Source organism: Pocillopora damicornis, chromosome 2 (genome assembly GCF_964200805.1).
Source record: "Pocillopora damicornis chromosome 2, jaPocDami1.2, whole genome shotgun sequence".
Lineage (NCBI taxonomy): Eukaryota > Metazoa > Cnidaria > Anthozoa > Scleractinia > Pocilloporidae > Pocillopora > Pocillopora damicornis.
Window position 1 is genome coordinate 20839137 of NC_142671.1, and position 17964 is coordinate 20857100.

The window sequence follows — 17964 nt, forward strand, 5'->3', positions numbered from 1 at the left end:
CTATTGCACAGCGTCTATTCCTTTCTTCTTATTCAAGGAATAGGCAGGAAAAATACACCTTTGTTGCTTCGTAATCACCCCAAATTTTCACAAGTGCCAACTATCAATCTGGGTGAGTGTCGCAAATTAGAAAGTCAGGGACTATGGAACGCTGGCCAAACTCCAAGGCGAATTTAAGAATAAAAACTAACGACAAAGTTTTTTTCAAAACAATCAAATACTTACTTTATTGACATTTAAAACTCAATAAAATGCGTAATATCTTTAATTCAAAATGGTATGACACTCGACACATCCTTCGCGCTGTCCTTTCAAGGACGTCGTTGTCTTTCTCCAGATCAACATATGCTAACTCAAACGCAACATTCTTCTGGACAGTTAGCCAGTCACATTCCATTTCCTAAATTTGAGCCAGCACGTAAATCGTTTCAAGGTAAATAAATCTTCTGGTAGGGGATACTCTAAGTTACAATTGATTTGATTAGCATTGTTTGACAATACCACAGACGGTAAGAATGGCAAAGGATTGCGATGAAGTGACTTCCCAAAAGGTGACTTCTCTAGAGGTTATTTCACAGGAGTCTAACTCAAGTCATAAATATTTACCTCACTTACTCTAAAAAGAAAACGAAAAGACACCAGTAGTTTGAAGTAGTCAATTTTCACGTCCTACAAATCACGTGGGTAGTAACGATGCAAGAGAGGGAATTAGGCTCTGCAAAGAACCAATAACAGAGCCTACATTCCCATCGTGTTCTGAACACTCTGAAATGTCTATGACACCATTGGACTGAGAAAAATTACCTCAGCAAGTGGACTTCACGTGGAAAAAATCGATCGTTAAATACATCAGCAAAGAGAACTGCTAACGACACAGGTCACAATCTTAGGGAAACCTGCTAAAATAGACCCTCTTTGAACCCTTTACACCCTAACATCAGTATCCATATTCTCCATACTCTTCTCTGTACATTTCCTTTGGTACTGACAAAGAGAATTTGTTTAACACTGAATCAAAGTTTCTTAGGTTGGCGATCATTTCCTTTATCCTCAAGATCTTAATGAATGGAACAGCATTATTACTGTAAAAGGTCACTCTTAGGGTTTGAGGGGTTAGAATCTTTTTGGTTCACAAATTCTGTTGGCGAAAGTCCCCTTCTTCCAAATTTAGCAAGTCTGTTTCGGGACGAGTCTTGACTTCTTCCTGGAGATGCGAGAACTCTCTACTGATTTATACTCCAAGCCATCGTAGTACTAATGCTTTTAACACAAGATCAAGCGAGCACCTTACAATCTCTCATCGTTTAAAATTAAACACGAACTCTTTTATCGCCTCCAGTAAGATCATCCCCCTTTCTCTTTCTTGACTGCCCAGGAACCGATCTGTCTTGTTCACCAGGTATAACTGGTTCTGAGAGTAAGTACTTCTGAGGGGGAGGTGGTGGATCCTGCATTAGATACTCGGCAATGTAATCTGGCTTCAAACACCAAACATTATCCCTTTGAAGAGCGTTCAGGTCAGAAAAATCCACTTTCGTTTTAGCTAAATCTAAAATAAAATAACAATAGAAAGTATTCAATAAATAGGCAACGGCGACAATTTTTTTTAACCTTCTTGCAAACACGTCATGCGCCGATCAATTCTAAGCTTCAATATCCCCCCCCCCCCCACGGCAACTCACGAGCATTTGACCGTTGTCCGTACCTGGCTTGGGTGGGGAATTCGAACCAGAATTGTCAAGTCTTTCCAGTGGAATAAAAGTGTTTTCTCTTGAAATATGGAGGTGTTTAAGATAAATAGTTCACTTTCGCTAGCAAATGGCTTAGAAGAAAAGGTCTATAAGGTCTAGGTTTTAAAGATTGATCAATATGTAGAAACTCACGATCGCTGATTTTGCCTTTTACAAAAAAGTCGGTTGGGGAATTCGAACATAGTTTTTGCGCCAGGCGCGGACATTTGAACAAACCAATCTTCAGAAGGTCAAATGTCTGGGGGTTGTCGGGGGAGGGGGAGGGGGAATGTTGAAGCTTCGAATTGATCGACTCATGTCACACATATAGAGGGACCTAAAAAGTGGGTCGTTTAAACTCACAGGTGATTTTGAGAGACAGAGGGCCCACCCAACCAAAGTTTACCCCGGTTTGCAACCAGAAGTATTGCTACTCCCTTGAGGCAGGATGTCAGTTTATCACTGTGTTACCTTTTGGCAGTTTGTCAGCTGAGTAACGAGAGGTTCACTGACCCGACAGGGAGTCGAACTCGGACCTTTCAACCCACAAATGAATAAAGTGGGTAAGTTTCTATAGAAACTTTGATGCTGCGTTGGTGGGAGAGCATAACAGGGTAATTTGGAATTATCAACTGAGCTGATAACGTAAATTGGCCACCGTCAAGAAATTTAAAGCTGACGTTTCGAGCGTTAGCCCTTCATCGAAGCGATTTTTCCTTTAGTTGCTCACGCAACTAAAGGAAAAATCAGCCAGTTCACAGTACTTACCTACAAATGCGTGCGTGAAGTCGCTAGTATTCTTGAACGGTGGCCTGCATCCCGAGACCTTAGCCCCTCCGGATTCTAACAGACGTTTAAATCCTGGCTGCCGTGACTTGTCCACGCACAGAAGAACCACCCAACTATTGAATGCACCGCAGGACGATGGACTTTTACCAGCTTCGGCAGCGGCCTAAGAGTCAAGAGTAAAATGTTCACAATACAATAAAAAGCTTTTAGCTGAGGAGTATCAGTTGATCGTGGAGAGTGATCGTCTGAGTGTGAGCATTCTTGAGACTGAGGCCGGTCTATGGTAATGGCCAACGTTTTAACAAATGGGAGGAACAGACGTCACCTTCAATACTGACATCTACTCAGATTGTAGAAACCTCAGTCACGGCCAGGAACAAAAGGTCTTCTCAGGACTATGTTGTTTATCTTCAACTAAATGTAGCAATTGAAAAAGTTTGATAATGGCTACAGCGAATTTTTGAAAAGCTGAAAGTTCAAACGATGTCGTCCGATGCGATGTGCAGACGATATCGCACTACTTTCATCCAAGTTTAATGACTTGCGTGAGAAGATTGGGAGATTGACAGAGGAAGCAGCCAAAGTAAGCTTTAAACTTAATGCAGGAAAGTGCAGGACACTGAGGACTGAGTTTGCTGGGAACAGGGAGAACATTGTAGTGAATGCTGAGCCCTTGAGACTCTACTCTAAGCTTGGCCATAACTATGTTCATATATGACACGCGTTCCACAAACTGAAAGGATCAGCAATTTCAAAAGCTTCGTGTGAGAAATAAAATAATAACAATTGCAAAATTTACCCTCTGTAATTAAATAAAGAGAGACGTTTTTCGCCCCTGAATTCCTCGTTTTATCTGTAGCCTTACCGCTCTTTCCTGGCGAAGTTTGACTCTCCACCGTCGAGCAGCAGCAGCAAGTTTATTGTGAGGTTCTCCAGGGATTTCCTGTCCCCATTCGTGGGGAGACTCTTCAATAAAGAAGCCAGCTTCCCGACTGGCTTCCAAGAACGACTTGTGCAGAACCCACTTCCCAGCGGCCACTGCAGCAAGGTACTTTTCATTCCTAAAGATTTTGAAAGGAAAATCATCCTACACAAGTTCACACCGCATAGGTGAAAAGTGCTTTTCGCTTTCGCTGATTGTCTAGCTTGAGGGTTACTAGCCAAATACTACTAACCTCTGAGAAGCAAAACAGGAAGAGCAACTAGTGACTTAAGTTCCCGTTTTGCTGCGGTTAGCTAACAGGAAAGTCTACCGATAAACGTGGCAGAAGTTACAAAACTGAAAACCAAAATGGCAACAAAGTTCGGTTTGACAGCATAACTGCTAATACACGAGGTTTCCGTAACAACCCTTTCTAACGCTATAAGATGGAACATCTTCCGTTTTGCACCATAGTTTCAAGACGAGAACGGCAACGGAGTCAAACTACAACACCCAGGAAGTTTACTATTCCGCATGAAAGGGAGAAAGAAGTATTTAAAGAAACAAATTGCTAACTGCGAATAAGCATCATGCGGCCAGATTCATTACCTCCACTCATCTCCCCCCCCCCCTCCCCCCGTCCCTCTCTCTCCATCTTTTTTTTTTTTTATTACGGTTACCGTGAAAAGTATTACAGTAAGGAGTCGGTTTTGTAACTCACCTGTTTGGTTTACCAACAACCACATGCGTGCACTCAGGATTAAAATAAACCGTGTCAAACACTTGTCCTCCGAGCTGCTCAATAAGTGCAGAGTAATCTATCTTCTCCTGAGGCGTCATAACCGACAGCTGGAACTTGGGCGTAGACAGAGCACATGGTTGTGTTTGATCAAGTGCCGTGGTGTCCAGAAGATTCACAGGCTGGGGTTTGTGGGTGTCTTTGATTTGTAGGCCGATTGGCAGAGCTGCTGGTGTGGAACTGGTGACAGGTGTGGGAGGGTCAGACTTAATTGTTACGTTCATTTCTCTTACGTGACGTTCAGCTGCGTTGTTCGCGTCGGTGTGCGTGACCCCCATGACTGTGGACTCCTTTAAGACAAGAGTTTGTGCGTACTTTAGGGAAGATTATAAAAAGGCTTTGTAGGAATGAACACTTGGTTTTGGCAATGTCGTGTGTGTCAAGTTAGAATGCAAAGCACCAGAAGACAAGGAAGGGCAGAAAGAATACACCTGACAGCTGCCTTTGCTTTTCGTTAGAGCAAGTTTCATAACTGTCAACAATAATGCGAGATTGATGTCGTTTTGCATAAGTACATATTTTGATTGAGTCCCTTAAAACCGAAAAAACCAAACTGATCACCTCGGCCAATCAAAACAAAGGCAAAGGTCAAATGGAATCAATGAGAACTCAGAACTAATAGAAGCGCGGGAAAATAAGGGTCACCAAGTCACGACTGGTTTTAATTTCGAAACAATTGGTTGAAAGGATGGCGTGAGTTTTCTGAATTAATCACAGTGCAAAGTTACATAAAACTAACGCAATCTCAGATTAATAACGACACTCATATGAAGATTGCTCTGATAGGCTCTGTGACTGAATGCAATCGGACGCAAAACTCCAACGAGTCGTGGTCTTGTTCACTCGCGTCTACTCATTACTTTAAGTTTCTTATTTGCCCAATGTGGTATTCATTTTCCTTCTGATTGACCGTTATGCGGCACAATACGCATCAGTCTTACCGTGTTTGTATTGCTGCACGGTCTGTGTTCCTCCTCGTCCTCCGTGTGGGTGTCAGGGCTGGGGCTGCAGCCCCTCTTGAGCTGTGCCATTATCTTCTCACGCTCCATCCGTCCCGCGGGATCGTCATAAGTGATAGTATCACTTTGCGAGTGTTCACTGTCATCGGTTGCTGGCAAACGGGACTTGACCCGTGAGGATGAATTGCTGTTATCACCTTCATTAGACTAGAGAGAGTAAAAATTGATACATTATCTCCGCTTTTAAGGAACAACTTTGACAAGGGAATACAAGCATTTCTCAAAACAAGGGGGGAGGGGGGGTGGGGGTGTGATTGCTTTCTCGCTCAAAACGGATGAAAATAAGATAAAATAAGAGCACTAAGAACGCTGCAAGAATTTAAAAACGCTTTACATAAAGTAGATATACAAAGTTTAATCTCTTCGAATAATTGCAAGAACTGTATTTTATGTAAATCTTAAATATTTTAAGTATTATCAAGATCATATTATTGTAATTATTATTATCTTATTATCTCATTATATTAAGGTTAGTATCTTATTATACAGGGTAGGGTATTATAAACATGGGGTCTACTATTTTCGGGGTAGGGTAGTTTTATATGGGAAGAGCTCTTTTATCATATTCCAATAAATTTTTAATGCATAGTTTTATATAGATTAGTTTAGTTTAGTTTAGGTGTCCTTACTTAGTGGGAAACTGCTATCTCATTTGACGCGTAAATAAAGTTTATTATTATTAAAAACAAGTATTTCCAAGAGAAATTAAGAGAACGGATAGCATTCCATCTACTAAAGTCTAAAGTTAACACAAATCAAATCCAAGTAACTGGCCTGCTTTAGTTGCCAATTTATGACTCCCTAATCTTCCTGGTTAGCTTATCATTAAAGATATTTTCATTTATTTATTTTTCGATCGTTGTTGATCTTAATTAGGAATTGTAAGGGGATAAGAAAGTTCAAATCTCTCTTTGCGTATCAAGGTATCGCAGGTATAGTAGTTATCTGACAGATAAAGATTGGAATACGGTAAAGTCTATACTCTAGCCAAGAGCCTATTCAGCTGGAGCCCCCCGGTTCCTACAGCATGAAGCGAATAGGAATATTACCACTCCCCCGTGGATGGAATGTCAATCCATCGCAAGGTTACCCTCCACCACTTCATCAGACTTCCCTTAAAACTCGCCGGTACCCATTTATACTCCTGACTGGAGAGGGGAAACGTGAGAGTAAATGTAACAATAGCACAAATGACTGAGGAGTGGAGGGAAGTATGATAAGGTACAAAATCGAGGCCAGGCAACGTACCTTAGAACCAACACGTGATCGCAGCCTTGATGATGTACGTTTCGTGGCCAAAGACATCTCAGATGTTACATTTCCTGTTGAATTGTGGGAAACGCTGCTTGAGTTGTTGGATGACGTATGACGCCGGCTTCTTCGTCTCCCTTTGACCTATTGACAACAAATGACACATAAAACCATGATAGCTTAGTAAAGAAGAAATTAAATAATTTTTTCGCAAAGCTGGAACAAGATAACACTGAGTTCAGTTTCGATTTCTTGGTCGATTCTTCTAGCAACAGAGCTAAAAAAGAATCGTTAGCGACATACTGTACGTAAGATATTACATAGTTGATATGAATTTGAAACAACACATCCGCTTAACTCTCTAAGGGGGCATAGGGCTAAGACACACTGTTTCAAAATGATGTCACAGAAAGGCTTAAAACAGCACCAGGTCTACGAAATATGTGTAAGAAATATTTTAATTATCGCGGTTTATGTCAGAGTAAATAAATGGTGGGCGCGAAAACAGAGAAAGAAATTTGAAGGCATGCGTGAAAATAAGGGGCCCTGTTAGATAGCGCGCCCTTCGATCAGTTAATCAATGTTTCCTCGCGCGAGCACACTACCTAAGACAAACGTTGGCATTTTCAAAAGAAGCTACTCTTTCATTCTTTCATGTTTTAGCGAAGCAAATTATCGCGTAACATGGACGATCAATTTTTCTTTTACTTGAGGTGCCAAAATAATTAACCTTCAGTAAATGCACGGAGTCAAAAGCACCAGGAATAGCTGCGAAAATTCCAATGCGCGTGCATAATCCTCGTCATAACAGATCCCTTTATCACGTTAACACCGTCACCACGACAACTCAAAACAGTTCGTTCAAACAAGTAACCTTGTTGGAAGCTTCGCGCTGAGAACTTTTCGAAAGTACGGAATTTTAGCGATTTCAGAGCTATTTGCCGTATAACATGTGCGGATCTCTTTTATCTAAGTTTTCTAAATCCGGTAACAAAGTAGCCCCAAAGAGCGACGCAGATTTTGAAGAGCTCAAACCAGTCGGGAGTAAAACGAAATTGGCGGATAAGACGACGCCCAGTCCAGTGAACAACCCAGATGTTGCATGGAAAGGAAACTTTCAAGAGGAACCTGAGATGGGAAGCTCCACGGTTGGAGAAACAGGTAGCATTTCAGAAGATTTGTCTGACAAACATGAAGATCCGGAGAGAAGAGCACTAGACAGTGCAATAGCTATTTTGTCAGCCCAAAGATCGACCGTCCCAAATGACCCAGCGACGCGGGTGATGCAGAGCGGAAGAGAAATCTTGGAAGCTCAAATAGATAGCACGCCTTCAAGTTCAAATACGATCGCCTATCAGCCTGCAAGTTCTACACGATCTGTGCTCATGGGTGAAACCTCCAACGCCATTGCATTTGAAGTAGTTGTCGGGTATAGGCCAACTGTCCGCCCAACTGCTCGGGTGCCACGGAGGCTGAACAAGTTGGAACGACAGCCAAAGATATCGAAGAAGCAGATTAACGCCAAACATCTGGCAGCAGAAGAGCGAAAACTAAGGGAGCTAGAGAACATCCGTGCCCGGGCCAGTAGTAGGGCAGGAGGTATCAGACCGCACCCAGCAGAGGCGGCCTCCAAAGTTACTGCTCAGAAAATTGCTACAAAGCAAGCAGCCGCTGACAGAAACAGAAATGAGATGATAGCGATAAAGAAGCAATCCGGGATTAAAGTCTCACGAAAGAAAAACAAGATCGCTGCTGCTCAAGTTGCCGCCAGAGAAGACCTGCAATCTGCTATTAGACGGAAAATGGATAAGTCTAAGGGCAGAAAGGCGGAGCAAAACTATCAGCGATACACGCAGAAGAACCTGAGAGAGGAGCGTGCGAGGAAAGTCAGAGAGAACGTGAGTATCGCTTTTTTATGATTATTTATAAGACGCGCGTAGACAAGAATTGCCACTTTCTATCACCTTAGCAAACCACTTGCTTTCGTTTACCTTAATTATACAATAATCTGAAGTTTAATGCGACGCCTGTTGTCATTTCAACCTTTGTCAGATTGAACGTATGCTGCGAGAAGAGGAGAAAGAAGTCCTTGCAGATCTTCGAGAATTAGAGGCAGACCAGGCGTATTGTGCCTCTGACAGTGACGAGTCGTGGGGTAACGACGAGAGTGAAGTTGTTTACGAGTGGAAAGACTTCTTCAATGATTAATTACACTGAATGTCTCACATGCGCACTGGAAAATTGCGCAAAATAACAACCATCTTCATTATACAAAAAAGGAAGGAGCAAGTGAGCCGCATAAAAACGCTATGAAAACTCGAGTCAGTCTTGTCCACTGCGTTATCTCCTTCTTTTAAGCTTATCTTTATTTTTAAAGAATTGACGATCACACTACCACCGTGACAATACTATGCTGTTGGAAAAGTTCGCCGAATACAGAACCCTGAAAATGAACAAATTTTCTCGATTGATGACAGGCAGAACTATGAAGCAATCACGACGAATGATGGCTGATAAAATTGCTAAAGCTGCTTGTTATCAACAAGAAACTGAACCGTTTTAATCTCATTTGTAGGAACTTAAAACTTAAAACAACCGCAAATGTTAGGTACTAAAGGTCTTGAGTTTACTAAGAAAAAAGTACATCGACTGTGAGGTTAATGTGAGGTTAATAAACTGGTGATTTTGTACGCAAGGTGTTTCTCTGAGTGTTCCCGGATTTCACGAAACACTTTTTCGCCATAGAACCTTTGAACAAGAAACAGCTGTTGAGGCTCTCACCTTTGTTTTGAAAAGTCATCATCAACTTCGCCGTACAATTAATACAAACGTTTGTTATTGTGGACAATGTTAAGAAAGCTTGTAGCTTTAACTGGAAAAACACTTATTTGCTGCCACTACACGACGAGATTTCACCAACCGCGCAAAAGTAAACACGAGTATTTTTAAAGAGCAACCCAGAAGCGATGTCAGGATTTAGGCAGAGAAAGCAAAGCACCTTTCAGCTGTTTTTAAGAAAAACACAAGCAACAGACCCGTTATGTTTGGTTTTGCATCTGATATGTCGAGAGTTTCCTGGATCAATCACAGTGCTAAGTTAACCAAACCTATCCAACCCTGGATTATCACTAAATTGAAAATGGCACTAATCTACACATTCCTGACCTTGGTAGCATCCATGATCGCCTCCAGCTGACGTTTAAAATCTTCTCTGGCCTCTAGAGACTCAAGTGTAGCCGGTCCCATTTGAGGATCTTGTTGAACCTCTTCTGCAATATCGCCTTCCACAGCCTGTTCCTCCCTTGCTAACTCCTCAGGCACGCTTCCCATCTTGCTCAGTTTTTCAGTTTCACTCGACTCACTCATCTTTGTTGCGAGTGACTTTCGTTTCTTTAGTGGTGACATCTCTTGTTCCGTTGCTGCCTGTAGTTAGAGAATGAAAAAAGTTTCAAGCGTCCTCTCAAGGCTTTCAGAAGCATACCATGCAGTCACTTAGCCGACATGTCATATATTGAGTCAACTCAACGACAAACAACTTTCTGACACCGTAAGTCACCTCGCCAAGTATTTCAATCGACTCGCCGAAAGTAATCTGTCGCCGACTTTTCAGCGTCTGATGACTTAACAATGTTAAATGACGTTACCATGTCAGATGAATTTGTTAAGTCATATCGAGAAGTGATGAAAGCTGCCTTGGTCCTTGTTAATTTTTAAACTTGAGAGTGATTCCACTCTGCTAGATAAAACTCACAATCCAAGTCATTTGCAAAGTGACAGCTTTTTACAATCGTCTTAGATGGCTACAACGGTATTTTAAATCAAGAGAGTGTAATCATCACAGATGGCAAACCAAGTAAAAAAGCTTGGAAAAATTAAGATATCCACGAGATGACCGAGGACGTTTAAAAAAGAGAATGTCAGTGAGTTAACTAATGCTGTCGGCGAGTTGACGTGCGAGCAAAGTGATCGATATCCGTTTCATACTGTACGGGAAACCTACGACAGAGCTTTCAAGGAGTCAACATGAGTAACGGCTAGTTCATTATACAAAATTTTCCCCTCAATTTTTCAAGTTAGTCATTACAGTCGGTTTTAATGTTACCCATCCGTGGCTATCTTTGTTACTTTTCCCTGTGTTACTGCCTCTAATAATTAACATTTCGGTTACCATTAAATTTTGCGCGAGAAATGGGCGTGCAGCGGGCACGACTCTTTCCCAATGTCTCAACTCTTCCTTTACGTCCATTACAACGTCGGGCATGCGTAAATGGATCAATTTTGGCCGGCCGCGCGCCAATTTCCCGCGCAAAATTTAGAAAGAAAACATAAGAAATAAACAGTGTGACGAAAATTTTGCGAAGTAATTGAAACGTTCTCAGAAATCTGTAAAACGTATTCAAGTTAGGGGTTTTTATCATTTGGCATTTTGTTTCGAGTTTCATTAAAAAACTTCGTCGAAAACTTCGTGAATTACTGACTCGAGTGGTTGTTAATAACCCTTATGAGGCAGCTTGATTTTGTCAGCCACCTAGCCGATGGACATACGCAAACGTTGACCGGTGCGTTGGCGATCCCAAGGTAAGCTTTCAGAGAAATTTCCAATTGATTGTCGAAAGTAATACGGGATTGCATTGATTTTGCTTTACTTCACTCCGTGATTGGTCCTTAAAACTCATGTAAATCTCTCAAACAATCAACGCAAAACTAAAATCAATCACAACTTGGTCGTTCGCGTTTTCCCGCGCTTTATGGAGTTTAGTTGTTTTTACTTCCAGTTCTCCTTCAGATTGGCCGTTATTACTTTGGCTAATATTTTAAGACACTCAATCAAAAAGCGCTCTAAAACTAAATCGAGAATTGCTGCGGGAGCTTAAACTAAACATGGCTTGTACACGACAATACTTACAGCTCGAGATGATCTTGTCATTCGTCTTCCCGTTGTCACCACAGGCAGACTTAACTTTGGATTAAAGGTGTGTGGATACATGGTCTCATCAACTCGCTCGTTTTTTTCTTGACAACTGTACAGCCAATGAGGAGACACTATGTGAATGCCACGATCCTTTGCCTGTGTATATTCCTTAGTTTTGTCATTGGATGGACCCTGGTGAGAAATGTGATTATTTTTTTTTTCGTTCAACACAAATGATACCTCTACCTAAATTTGTCAACCAAACACAAAAATTCATCATCTTTTCAAGACACTAAATGCTGGCATTTTGCTCTGACGTAGGGCTAACGCTTGAAACATCAGCTTTAGAAACTCTCTACAGTGGCCAAATTACATTTTCAACTCAGCGCCACCACAGTTCCTTTAGAAACTTACCGCCTTTATTCACCTGCTTTAGGAATAGCAAATCTCAGAAGTATGCGAGCCACTTGTCCTACTTTTACCTCGAGACACAACTAAAATAGTTGCTCTCTAACCTGGTGAATAAGGTGAGTGCATGATCCATCGTAAAGCCTGCGATAATCAGCTCCAAGAGATGATGCCAAGGCGAAGAGTTCTGTTTGTTGCTGAGCCAACTTTTTACTCACTGATAAAATGACACCAACGAGAATACCTTGTTGTTGAGGTTCTCCATTTTCCTGCCCAATAAAAGCACAAATTAATGTCAAATCCACTTAGTAAGCCAATTTTAGTTAATGGTTAAAATACAGAATTATTCGGCTCTTGACTGTTTATTAATCAACTGCAGTTATTTCTCAAATAATGGTTATATTCTACTATTACGTGATGATGATGATGGTAATAATAATAAAAAATAATGATAATGATAGTGATAAGATAAAAAGAATATTATTGTAATAATGCATTAACAAGAAATACCATGATGGTAAAAAGTGACTTGTGGTGGTATTGCTAAGTGAAGATTTTGTATGAAGCCCATTGTAAACTCTTAAGGATGATATGACCCAAATAAGACATGTACTTTGCATTCACAGCTTTTAATATTTCAAACACAAACCTCTCTTTCCTGTTGGACATTGTCAAAAGTTTCATCATTGTCATTCCCCTCATCACTTTCCCTTGCGCTTGGAGCAACAGGGCCCAGTTTTTGAAGAGTCTGTTTGATGTTCTCTGCAAATAAATCATCCAGTGGAAAGCTGTTTCTACTACCCCGACTCTTTCTGCCTCTTAGGCTAGGACAAGCTGGTGAAGCCAGCTCCTCCATCACATCAGCCAAGTCAAATGAAGGTCTGAAAGGACGGAAGTACATAGATGGCCTCTTCACAGGCTGCTTTTCAGTACTTCCACCAGAGCCACTGTTAGCCTTTTGTCCATGAGGGACAGATGCATCATCAGTTGTTTCCATTGGAAGTTCAACTTTGTCAGTTTTTAAATTCAAGAGTTGAGTCGAGTCTTTGGTATCCTCATTGTCTACTCTCAGTTCCTCTGGTGGGCAAGGATCAATGACATCCATTGCCAATTTTTTATCACTGCTGACAGGATACTTGTCAAAGGGAACCAAGGTGCCATCTGAGGCACAGGCAAATAGCCAATCTCTACTTACTACAGGGATATTCCATTTTATAGCTGCTTTGTATTTGTTTCCATCAGGATATTGGCACAAGAGATGTGTGCTGGCCTCGTAGTTCCCACTTGCTTTACGAACAAAGTATTCCTGACAATGAGCACCTAATCAGCAAAATAGAAACATTTTTCACTGAAGAAAATGTTTTAAATAACTGAGGTATATGCTTTTCAATCAAGAGGAGCAGTCATTTACTGAAGCTAAATAGTTAAAATCCTACTCTGTGATGGCCTTCAGCCTTTCCCTTGGTGGAGACAACAGAAAAAGAGGCAGATCAACAAAACCCAACATAGGGGATTACTAATTGATCCAATACCAAATTTCCCCAAACTAAAGTCACAATCATTGTATGGAAGACAATATGGAGAATTTCTTGAGTTGAGGGCTTAGGACTAACAAAAGACTAGCAAGAACCATGAAAAAACTCAGTACATGACAGATCCTTAATAGAGGGAGCAGTCTCTGAAACCATTGCTGAGAACTGAACACTCTTGTCCTGGGTCTAGTTTTTTAAAGGGTGGATGACACTATCCAAGGGATAAATTAAGATCAAGTGGAAAAGTGTCAACAAAACATAGAGCCCTATCAAATGGAGAGAGCTTTATCCAGCAGATAACATTATCTACCCTTTGAACATACTACAATAAAAGAAAAAAATTAAATCATTTTTGGCAAGATTTACCCAGAAGTTCTGCTAGTTGATACAGGTGGTCTCTTTCTACTCCTGTAAACTGACTGATTGACAAAACACATCCACTGAGTGGTTTTCCAGCATCTGGGATGCTGAATGGCTTAAAGAGAAAGCCACCCTCCAGGGCCAAAAGATGGCCACATTCCAAGCTCTTCTCTAACCAGCAAAATGTAACCTGTAAGATGTTTGAACTTTGTTATAACTGCAAGCTTCCTGTGATAATTTTTTTTACCTGAATGTGAATCCCTTAACTTTAACAATGATCCCTTGTTAAAAACCGTTAGAGGATAAGACTAAAGAAATAAAATAGCAACACTTTCTGTTTTGACAAGGGATCAGAAAGGATATTTAAACATTTACGCCCATCCAACAAGAATTCTCAAGCTGAATTTTGATTCCTGAATGGTTATTAGTACCATTTTCCTTCAATTATCATTTCCAAAAGAAAACCCAGATTAAAAAAATGTAGTCTCAGCAGTCAAGTGACCTACAAATCTAGGCTTTGATTGTTGTTTCAACTCTGGAAGCTGGGGTGAAATGCAATTTTATCACAAGTAACCACCCTTATAATTATGCCTTCAGGTTTTAAAGACAGTGTGATGGAACCCTCTTAAACTACTGGTTGGTGATTTTAGATCGTAGGAGTTAAGTATCTTTACCATGAATAAAACAGGGTCACCTTGCCACCTTCTATTTTATTCACTCAGTCTCCTACAATTTACTAACTGTAAATTATTGTTTTCTTCCACACAAGAACATGTTGAAATTGTATACTGTAAGTATGTAAACATAAAGTTACTTACTAGCTGTTTTGCATGTAAATCTTCCTCAAGAACTGTGTTCATTGGCAACACTGCATAGTCAGCTGTTTGTCCACTGGCAACAGCCTTTCCTCCATTGCCCTCTATAAGATGCCAGAGGTGTGTCAGCTGTTCACTGGAAAAACCAGCCACTGTGAAGTACTTTCCAGACAATAATCCTTCTTGGAAAGCTTCTTCTTCTTCGTCATCAAGTGTAACATCAGGATCAGCACTTAGACTACTGTGCTCTGGTAGGTGAAAAAACTTCAGTAATTACTAAATTCAAGGTCTGCACAGCAAGTTAAGGGTGATGTAGCCCAGTCAATTTAACCAAAAAGGGAAAAACTAGGAATCTTAATTAACAACTCTTCTGTGCATCTGAAGGGTAATGGGAATCACCTCTTGTACATGTAATAACTTCAAATGACTCATAAGCACCCAAAACAAAAAGAGTCAGTTTGAAATTATCTCAGTCTGCTTATTAGCATGTTTTAATATTTACAGCAAACTCACAATTCTCATGTTAACTATACTATACTGAACCTTTGAACTGTGCACTGGTGTCTCCTTGAGGAAGGTTGTGCACAGGTTCATTGCCTTTCTCTTCACTCTGAGGCAGATATTGTAAGAAAACATCATCATAATCATCATCGCCATCACACTGATCCTCCTTTGGCTTGGCCTTTGTGTCCTTATGATTTTCCTCAGATGCATTTGGCTGAAGAACAGAGACACTTTTTGTTGCTTTTGAAACAGCTTTATCAGGATCCTCATTCTCTTTGCATGACAGTGAAAGATTTTCCCTTTGTAATAGATCTGAGAGAAGATAAGCTGCAAAGAGAAAATAAAATGGAAAAAAAGTGATTCAAATTACTATAGATAATAATTTGCATCCAGTCAAGGGTCAAGTTCACTTGTGTCTAAATTACAGACTTAAGTATTATTAACTTCTTACCAAGCATGAGGACCGCACTGAGGAATATTGGCCTGAGGTTGTGGCAGTATGGACCAAACACAGGGAGTTTAGTACAGAAACAACTGAGGGCCTATATTCCTCAGCAGCTCAAGGAAGCAAGGTCAATGAGTAGTTTATTGCGGGGCACTTGCACAAAACTTGTTTGGTTTGAATTTTCTGTCTTTTGCAAACAAAAATACATGGTGCATGACCATTTCCATGGAAATGGTCAATTTTGCAAAATCCCAACCAAGCAAGAACCAATTGTTGCACTAGGATTTTCCTTAAGACTTCTTTGCCATATAGTAAAGGATTTTATCACATTTGTTAGAGGAGAAGTGCCCAAGGGAGAGTTCATTCAGTTCATCTTCATATTATTGAGGACCCAGATATTGAGAAGAATCTGTTTTATGAAGTATCATAATCATAAAATATGTTATCAATCATTCAAATGTACCAGTGACTTATGACATCATTAATAGCAAATGGTATTAAAAAATAAGTTTAAAAAAATTTAATACTGTTTGTTCATATCTTTACCCATTAAGCAATGTTATTACCCATAAGGAGTGACCAGAGATCAATTTTTACTTAAAAAATCAGTACATCTTAGGGAAGAAAGGTAATGAGAAATGAAAAAAAAATTATTAACTACATGTACATAATATTGCCTGATTTAACAACAAATTCTCTTGTCATTCATTACAAGAATTGTATCTATTAGTTAACACTGTGGAGAATTGTTCTTTGGAAAGTGAGCATGGAAAGGTGAAACACACTTACTTTCCTCTGGTAGCTTTTTCCCTTCCTTTGCAGAATCCAAAATCCATTGAACACTAACAACAAAAGCTTGAAAATCACAGTTTCTCAACAAATCAATATCTGCATTGATTCTATTTCCAACAACAACATGCGATACAATCTCATTGATCTGATTGAATCTTGTCCCTCCTCCAGAGTTGATGATCTTTCTAAGCTTCTCCAACTTATGCCCAGAAAATCCACTCAAATAAATTTTGCAACCATCCAGAAACATATTCCCAGGCTGAACTCTAACATCAAATTCAGAGCCATCTGGGTCAGAAATGTGAGTCTCTCCTATCTTGGAAACATTTTCCAAAGCCTTAGACTGATTAGATTGCATACTATTTCTTCCAGAACTAGGGATCAAATCTTTGTTACCATGTTTCTGTGCACTCTTGTATGCTGCTTGTGCAGCTTTATTTGATACCTTCATCTCTGTGCCACTTTTAGAAGTACTGCCTTTGATTAAGCTACCTGACAATCTTGCACCTGCTTGTGAACTGTTATTTTCTTTATCAGGTTGAGTGTAATAGCTTGACTCATCCAGACACAAGCCTGTCTGAACTGAGTCATAAAACCATTGTGTACAAACACAGTGAAGATTCCACCTTCTTGCATACTCATATTTTTCACCCCTTGGGTCATCGACAAGTAAATGGGTACAAGTGTTCATATCAAGTGCTCCTGAGTACGTTCCGCCATGTTGTGTCACAAGTTTCTTTATTTCTTTTCTTTTTTCTGCATCAATACCTGTCACACAGAGAGTAATTCCCTTGAATGTTGGGCATTTGAATTCCATGAATTGTTCATCTGTGGCACACACATGTTCGTCCTGACTAAGCTCCCAGCATTTGTAAACCCACTGTGGTAATAAAATTGGTTTATTGAAACTACATGCAACCTTGTACTTCTTAGATCCCACCTCACCCGCAACCAGGTGAGTTACTGCGCTGGTGAAGTCTTTCATAACAATCCCTCCCATCAGCCGGATAAGATCGTAAAGCCTATCTCTCTCTTCCCGAGGAACACTAGTACAACTGATGGCAGTGCCTCGCATGGCTACACAATAAACTGGGTACTGGACATTTGGCAGCGGAGTCTCTGTTTGTAAACACGATAATATACACGGTGGACCGACGATCCTGCAATTTCTTTCCTTCAAGTACTCGAAACTTTGTCCTTCAAAATTCTCCAAAATGTACACCGATCGATGTATCTCCAAATTAATATTTTCCAAATTGCTCGCGGAAATCCATTCGCTGTTCAAATCGTATTCCTTACAAGCTTCCAAAGCTCGTAATAGGTTTTCCTCCATCGACTCATTAACACTTATAAACCTAAGAGTATTTTCATCATCGCTCGCCATTTTCCTCTTTCCTGATCAGCACATGAAATCGACAACCTGTGTGTGTAGGCACTTTCCTCAAACCGCCATCTTGGATTTCATCGAATTCGTATAGCTCAGCGTTTACATTACAGAACAGTTAAACCTAGTTCATTTCTCTATTATTATACTGTTTTATGCAAGTTTGAAGCAAAATAAATCAATCGAAACCTTAAAGAACCTTTCAAAACGAAAATTTTAAAGGAAATTTTACGAAAATATCGTCAATTTTAAAGCAAAACATATTTTCTTTTGGCGGGAAAAGGTACGCATGCGCAATAAAC

The 17964-nt window shown here is 40.3% G+C and overlaps 2 protein-coding genes across 2 annotated transcripts; one reads left to right on the top strand and one right to left on the bottom strand.

Moving 5' to 3' along the window:
- Positions 1-198: 198 nt before the first annotated feature.
- LOC113667817 (DNA topoisomerase 2-binding protein 1) lies at positions 199-17961 on the bottom strand. The gene is made up of 14 exons (XM_089197192.1): positions 16276-17961; positions 15081-15368; positions 14541-14785; positions 13729-13912; positions 12480-13150; positions 11938-12099; positions 11417-11614; positions 9676-9933; positions 6508-6654; positions 5182-5406; positions 4163-4530; positions 3385-3580; positions 2499-2682; positions 199-1549 (listed from the first exon to the last, which is right to left on the bottom strand). The coding sequence occupies exons 1-14, from the start codon at positions 17660-17662 to the stop codon at positions 1311-1313; spliced, it is 4752 nt and encodes a 1583-aa protein (XP_089053318.1). The 5' UTR covers positions 17663-17961; the 3' UTR covers positions 199-1310.
- On the top strand, positions 7329-9199 carry LOC149050289 (uncharacterized). Its single transcript, XM_089195730.1, has 2 exons — positions 7329-8408; positions 8563-9199. Exons 1-2 carry the CDS (start codon positions 7461-7463, stop codon positions 8716-8718), a joined length of 1104 nt encoding a protein of 367 aa, XP_089051856.1. The 5' UTR covers positions 7329-7460; the 3' UTR covers positions 8719-9199.
- Positions 17962-17964: the final 3 nt, after the last annotated feature.

What these genes read in the sequence shown, in the direction of transcription:
- LOC113667817 (XM_089197192.1), bottom strand. Translation starts at nt 17,662, where the DNA reads ATGGCGAGCGATGATGAAAATACTCTTAGGTTTATAAGTGTTAATGAG. An exon ending in ATGTCCAACAGGAAAGAGAG is followed by an intron (nt 12,100 to 12,479) that starts GTTTGTGTTTGA and finishes TTTATTGGGCAG; the next exon opens with GAAAATGGAGAACCTCAACA. An exon ending in AACTTCGCCAGGAAAGAGCG is followed by an intron (nt 2,683 to 3,384) that starts GTAAGGCTACAG and finishes CTTGACTCTTAG; the next exon opens with GCCGCTGCCGAAGCTGGTAA.
- LOC149050289 (XM_089195730.1), top strand. Translation starts at nt 7,461, where the DNA reads ATGTGCGGATCTCTTTTATCTAAGTTTTCTAAATCCGGTAACAAAGTA. An exon ending in CGAGGAAAGTCAGAGAGAAC is followed by an intron (nt 8,409 to 8,562) that starts GTGAGTATCGCT and finishes AACCTTTGTCAG; the next exon opens with ATTGAACGTATGCTGCGAGA.